Here is a 6,023-nt window from a genome sequence, read left to right as displayed (position 1 = left end):
CCCTTGCCACCTGCACCCCAGTGGAGGAGAGGTGGCTGCTGCCAACCATCTCTCTGGCTCCAGCCGAGCCAAACCCAGGAATTCTGGCATTCCCAAGCTGCCGATGGCATCGGTGCCACCGATCCTGGCTTTGCCTGGGCTCTTACACCAACGCCAGGCTCCTCTTACCCTCCCAAATCTTTGAAAGCGCAGCGATCCCGGCGCTCCTGTTGCACGGATCCGCAGCCATTCCCAATCCCGTTGCTTTGTGCTGGCAGGCAGCGGGAGCAGATGGAAATAGCAGCGTGATCCCAGCTGCGGCGAGGCCACAAACCGTCGCACGCGGGGCCGGGAGAGGAGGCAGGGATATATATAGGGACAGACGTATGGATGATGCACTGCCGGGAGCAGGGACTCGCCAGTGCCAGCGGCCCCAAAATACTCGAGCGGAGCCGGAATCCGTCAGATTCCCACTGACTGCAGCAGCTCCTGGTCCTGGTGTCACCATCGTCTTCACCGGTGCCCGCATCCCGACCCAGCTCCTTGGGAAAAGCTGGGTGGTTGGAAAAGGCTGCAAGGAGGGAGGACTCCCTTATCCCAGGTGTCAGAGCTCCTGGATCTGATCCCAGCCATGGGGACAGGCTGGTGGCATCCAGAGCCACCTGCATCCCAATTCCTGCCAAAATGGGTGGGCTGGCAGGGATCTGCGTGGAGCTGGTGGCCTTACAGCAAGGGTTTGGAATGCTGAGGGTCTCTGCCAGGGTCAGCACTGTCGGGATCATGGATTATTCCTGGCTAATTAGCAGCAGTGTCTTCCCAGATAAAGCAGCAGCACCCTGGCTCAATGGCATGAAGGGCTGGGAGACACCCAGAATTCCAGGAGTGTGTTCCTGGGATATTGCGGGATCCTGGGATGCTCTGCCCTATGGTGAAGGGTACCTGGGTGGGAAAAGAGATTGGCAGCCTGTACCTATTGGGAAGACCTGTTTCCGAGCTCCTGCTGAGCCCCAAATCCCTGAAATTCCCCCAGAGCAGCTGGCACTGACAAACCCTGCACATCCCACAGCTGAGGAAGCTCCATGTGTCCAAAATAGCCGTGGTTCTGCTGCGGAATAGGAAGTGGAGGGAACAAAAACCAGCAGCACCTGCCCTGCCAGCGGCAGAGCGGATGTGGCACGAGCTCTGGCTGCCTCCCAGCCCCAAACCCAAATCCATGGCCATTAAAAGCGGATGCATGGTTTGAAACCTCCAGTGAGCTCCAGACGTCGGATCCCTGAGCTTCCCACCACACCGGCTCAGCTCAGAGATGGCTGGAGGGAATCAGGATTCCTTGGACGTCCAAAATAAGAGGAGTAGGATATGTCACTTAGTTTTAGGGGATCCCAAATAAACCCTTCCCTGAGGATGGTCTCTGCCACTTTTCTCTCACAACAAATTCCATGGATTTGTGTTGTTTATTGCCTGTGTTTGGTCCAAGAGGCACTTGGAAAGAGGAAGAGGAAGGAAATGTGTCAGCCCTGCATCTGGTGCCTATTTTGGGACAGACAGTGCCAGGGATGGGGCCTCCTCTTCCTACAAAGGCAAACCCGGTCCAGGTTGGAGACAAACAGTGCTTAGACCCAGGTGGAATTTCCATCGGCTCCTTCCCAAACCAGGAGGATGGCCAGGAGGAGCCTGGTGGTAAATCCTCTCCCCCAGCCCAATTCCAGCAGCAGGACAGGGTTCTCAGGGTCTGTGTCTTTGTTCCCAAACCTCTGAGCTCTTCAGGGTGATCCATAGAATGGATGTAACCAGCATTGCTTTTACCTGTGCTGCGCATTGGGACAGGCGTAAAGGATTTCCAGAGGTGGAGGAGTGGAAATGTCTCCCCTTTCTTGTGAGGTGGCAGTGTGGGATCATCCCTCAGGGCGGGGGCTGTATCCCAATCCAAGGCACCCTGGAGTATATGGGATGCTTTCAGGTGGGATAACCATTGGGATCCATGAGCCCTGCAGATCCAGGACACTGCTGCTGTCCCAACTGGATAAGGCTGATCCTCAAACTGTTGGTTTTCCTTTGTGGAGGCTGTGAACTTCCTCCTTTCCCGGCCCTAGATGGGAATTCCTTGTGAGGCAGATGGAAGCTCTGCACCCCTTCAGGGGGACAGTGGCTCACGTTTCCTCAGGAGATCCCGTCAGGGCTGCAAATTCCCCCTCCCCATCCTCCGGCCCATCCTCAGGGGATACCGGGGTGGCCTCGGCGCCTTCCTCCTCCTCCTCCCGGCACTGCAGGCTCTGTAGCCGCTCCTGCCGCGCTTCCATGTATTCCTGCGCCCCGTCCCCCACCAGCTGCACTTCATCCCCGACACAGGGCGGCTGGCGGACGGGATTGTGGTCGTAGGACAGGAGGCGCAGGGAAGCGAGGCCGGTGAGGTCCGGGAAGCTGGAGATGCGGTTGCGATCCAGGTCGAGGACGCGGATGTGCTCCATGCGCAGCAGCACGGGCGGGAACTCCTGGAAGCGGTTCCCGTAGAGCCAGAGCCCCCGGAGGCCGGCCATGCGGGGCAGCGCCGCGGGCAGCCGGCACAGCCGGTTGTCCCCCAGCTGGAGGCTGCGCAGCTCCGTCAGCTGCAGCAGGGCGCGGGGGAAGTGCGCCAAGAAGTTTCCCTCGATCCAGAGGCAGCGCAGGCTCTGGAGCTGGGCGAAGGCGGGCGGCAGCCCCTGCAGCCCGTTGCGGCCCAGGTACAGGTGCGCCAGGTGCGGCAGGTCGCACACGGCCTCGGGCACCTCCATCAGCTCGTTGCCGTCCAGGGCGAGGGTCCGCAGGTGCTGCAGCTCCGCCAGCTCGTCCGGGACCTCCCGCAGCCCCGCGTCGCTCAGGTAGAGCTTCCGCAGCCCCTGCTGAGCCCACAGCTCTGCCGGGACCTGCCGGCCCCGCACCTCCAGCCGCTGCTCGACGCCGTCGGGGCCCTCGGCGGCCGCCAGCCGGGCCCCGCGTCCCGCGGAGCCTCCGCTGCCCATCGCTCACCGGGACCGGCACCGGACCCGGCGGGGCTGACGGGGGGGGGGAGGCGGTGACGCCGTGGCCATGGCAACGCGCCGCGGCCAATGGGAGCCCGCGGCACCTGCACGGAGGCCACGCCCCCATCTCGGTCATGCCCCGCCCCGCCGTTCGCGCCCGTTTAGGCCACGCCCACCAAACAACACTTCTGCCCCGCCCTGCCGTTCCCGCGCACACCCAGACCACGCCCACCGGACCCCATTAATGCCCCGCCCCGCCGTCCCCACGCCTTGCCGACCCCCAGGATCCCCTCGCGCTCCAGCATTCCCATCCCCTTTTCCAGCAGCCTGGGATCAGCGTCCTCACCCTGAACTGGGTGTGGGGCCTTAAATTGAGTGTGGGGTCCCTGAGCTAGGTGGGGATCCCTAAACTGGCGGGAGCGGCTCCCTGAGCTGTATGTGGATGCCTTAACTGTGTGGGGGTCCTAAAACTGGTGGGAGTCCCTCTATGGCTCCTCACATCCCCTGGGACCCTGCAGAGTCTCACTCCTTGGGGCAGAGGCTCCTTTCTCCATGGCCAGGGAAGATATGGACGAAGCCTCTCCAACGGCTCCCTGTGCTATGGCTGCCCACCCTGCAGGGTCCTTCCTCCTCCTCATCCTCCTGCTTCCCACCATAGCCCTGTCTGGATTTTCCTGCCACAAATCAGCTGTGTCATCCCAAAGCCAGTTCGGAAAGCTGGGCTCGTACAGCCCTCCAGCGGCAGCTGGTAAGGTGACACCCCACAACCACCCAAAACCCTCCTGCCAGCCTTTGGGACACAGGAAACCCCCAAAATGAGGGGGCAATCCAACGGCATCACGCAGGATCTTTATTCCTCCCACGGGGATTTGGGAAAAGCCAAGGATGGGAATCCCGGGATGTGGCAGCACTTTTTTGAGGGGGGGTCACATCAGGGTTTTATCGATGTGCCACAGTTTGGTGGGGTGGTTGTTGGTGCTGAAGCCACTGGGACTCGGGATCTGGATGCCCTCCACAGATCTTGGCGCCCAGGTGACTGGAGTCTGCGCCCACCAGCCTGGAAAATCCAGGAGGGATAGGTGAGGGGCGTTTCTACTCCTCCTGGGGGCTGCAAACCCCCCAAACTCACCTGGTGCTACAGGGGCCAGTGGTGTGAACTTGGTCAGGTACTTGTTCTGGACAGTGCTGTATGTCAGCGGCTCCTGAGGGATGGAGTGGGTTGGGAGTGTGGCTCCTTGGGAAAAGGGATGAGGACAGGGGACATGGCTGCACCCACCTGCTCGGTAGTGACTCCCTTGGGTGCCACTTGGAGCTCCGGGGGGGCGAAGGGGGCAGGGTGGCCCATGGCAGGCTGGGGCTGTGTGGGGACACAGGGATGAGATCCTGCTCATTCCCATGCCCAGGCAGCTCCCACTGCCTCAGAGCCCGCCGGGAACTTCAGGAGCACTGGGATAGGATGTACCCTGCCCTTGACACCACGTCCCTTTGCTTACAGTGCTGAATATGGCAGGCAAGGAATCCATCTGACCATCACGGACATCAGGCTGTGGGAGAGGAAAGGTGTCCCCTGGGGTGCTGAGGGGTGGGGGGACAGGGGACATGGTGGGGACAGCGCTCACAGGCTGCTCTGGCAGGGTGAGGTCACTCCTTGGGTCAGTTCTGGTGAAGCCAGACAGCTCCGTCGTCCTCTGCGGGACATCTGTGGGGAGCAGATGGAGCAGGGATGTCCCCTGTGTCCCCAGGCCTGGCACTACCTGGATACACCTGTCCCGCTGTTTTTGGGGGGGCAGGGGGTCTCCGACACTCCCGAATCCTCCTGAGATCTGACTTGGCTTCAGGAACACTAACACCCCAAAATCCCTAGAGCTGGATGTGACTCTGGGACCATCAACAATCCCAAAACCATCCTGATGATGGAGCTAGACCTGGAACCCCCAGGGCCTCAGACCCCCCTGGGGCTGGAGTTTTCCTGGGAATCTTAACATCCCAAAATCCACATAAGGACAGAGCTTTCCCTGGGATCCCCGAGACACCAGAATCTCCTAGGAATGGAACTTTCCCTGTGATCTCAACACCCCAAATCCTTCCTACTAAAGATGGAGCTTTCCCTGTGATTCCCAAAACCCCAAAATCATACCTGGCTGGGCAGGACTGGTGTGGGGGCTCCAGGTGTCATTTTCCCTGGATACTTTTGGGGCTGTCACCTCGCCAAAACGGAGGCGGGAAAAGGAGAAGCCAGCGGGATAGCGACACTCCAGCTCATCCGCATACGAGGGCAAGAGCCTTTGGTAATCCGGGCGCCCAAAGATCTTGAAGTCCTCGGAGGTGGTGGACACGTCGGTGTCCTGGCTGTGGCGGGAATGGCTGTGATGCAGCGATCCCAAAAGGTGCCCCCCAACACTCCTGGAGCAGGGACCTACCGCTCCACGTACGGGAAGACCACGGATGCGGCCTCCGCGTAGTTGTTGGCGACGTATCCCGAGCCGGTGTGGACGCCGAGGAGGGGGTGCATACTCCTGTCACTGGGGGGCTCAATCCCCAAAGCGCGCCTCCCCTCCAACGTCTGGGGTGACCCCGTGGGCCTCTTCCCAAAGGCTGCCTCGTAGCTGGTGATATAAAAGCCCATGAGCTCGGAGGGGGGGCCCCTCACCATGGGGAACCCCGTCCCCAATCCCCCGGCGGGCGAGTCCTGCGGCAGGGACGGCATTCTGGCTCTGGGAACGGCCCCCTGGAGCCGGGAATGGCACGAGGCATGGCCCTACTCCATGGCTGGACGTGCGGGCGCTTCCCAGCAGGCCCGGAAGCTGTGGAATGTGCCCGCGGAATGCGACTCTGTCTCCTGGTAACCGCGACAATGGGGACCTCCCGAGAGGCTGTTGCTGAGGGGCACCGGGAATGTCCCGGTCCAGCTGCACTACAGCCCCCACCCCCGAGTGGGGTCACCTCCTGGGAGTCCTGGGATAAAGGGGCAGGTGGGAATTGGGACTATCAATGAGGTGGGATGTGCCAGATCGAGCTGGAAATGTCCCTGAGAGCCCGACCCCG

The 6,023-nt window shown here is 61.3% G+C and overlaps 2 protein-coding genes across 7 annotated transcripts; both read right to left on the bottom strand.

Moving 5' to 3' along the window:
• Positions 1-1,422: 1,422 nt before the first annotated feature.
• Positions 1,423-2,989, bottom strand: LRRC10B (leucine rich repeat containing 10B). Its single transcript, XM_056493132.1, has one exon. It carries the CDS (start codon positions 2,976-2,978, stop codon positions 2,130-2,132), a length of 849 nt encoding a protein of 282 aa, XP_056349107.1. The 5' UTR covers positions 2,979-2,989; the 3' UTR covers positions 1,423-2,129.
• An 823-nt stretch (positions 2,990-3,812) lies between these two features.
• Positions 3,813-6,006, bottom strand: LOC130253996 (uncharacterized). Of its 6 annotated transcripts, none has more exons than XM_056493122.1 (7): positions 5,399-5,953; positions 5,116-5,327; positions 4,598-4,677; positions 4,472-4,522; positions 4,255-4,335; positions 4,108-4,180; positions 3,813-4,035 (listed from the first exon to the last, which is right to left on the bottom strand). In XM_056493122.1, exons 1-7 carry the CDS (start codon positions 5,683-5,685, stop codon positions 3,905-3,907), a joined length of 915 nt encoding a protein of 304 aa, XP_056349097.1. In that variant the 5' UTR covers positions 5,686-5,953; the 3' UTR covers positions 3,813-3,904. The 6 variants fall into 6 exon arrangements, with proteins under 6 accessions (XP_056349097.1, XP_056349098.1, XP_056349095.1 ...); XM_056493123.1 differs by having other exon boundaries at positions 4,472-4,501; XM_056493120.1 differs by having other exon boundaries at positions 4,472-4,677; positions 5,399-6,006.
• Positions 6,007-6,023: the final 17 nt, after the last annotated feature.

Source organism: Oenanthe melanoleuca, chromosome 5 (assembly GCF_029582105.1).
Source record: "Oenanthe melanoleuca isolate GR-GAL-2019-014 chromosome 5, OMel1.0, whole genome shotgun sequence".
Taxonomy (NCBI): domain Eukaryota; kingdom Metazoa; phylum Chordata; class Aves; order Passeriformes; family Muscicapidae; genus Oenanthe; species Oenanthe melanoleuca.
The sequence above is the reverse complement of the archived record's forward strand: the minus strand, read 5'-3'. Positions and strand labels throughout refer to the sequence as shown.

Bases quoted from the DNA above. Each gene is read 5' to 3' on its own strand.
- LRRC10B (XM_056493132.1), bottom strand. From the start codon at position 2,978: ATGGGCAGCGGAGGCTCCGCGGGACGCGGGGCCCGGCTGGCGGCCGCC.
- LOC130253996 (XM_056493119.1), bottom strand. From the start codon at position 5,685: ATGCCGTCCCTGCCGCAGGACTCGCCCGCCGGGGGATTGGGGACGGGG. The intron at 5,328-5,398 runs GTAGGTCCCTGC...TTCCCGCCACAG, and splicing joins GTCTTCCCGTACGTGGAGCG to CCAGGACACCGACGTGTCCA. The intron at 4,181-4,254 runs GTGGGTGCAGCC...TCCATCCCTCAG, and splicing joins AGGGAGTCACTACCGAGCAG to GAGCCGCTGACATACAGCAC.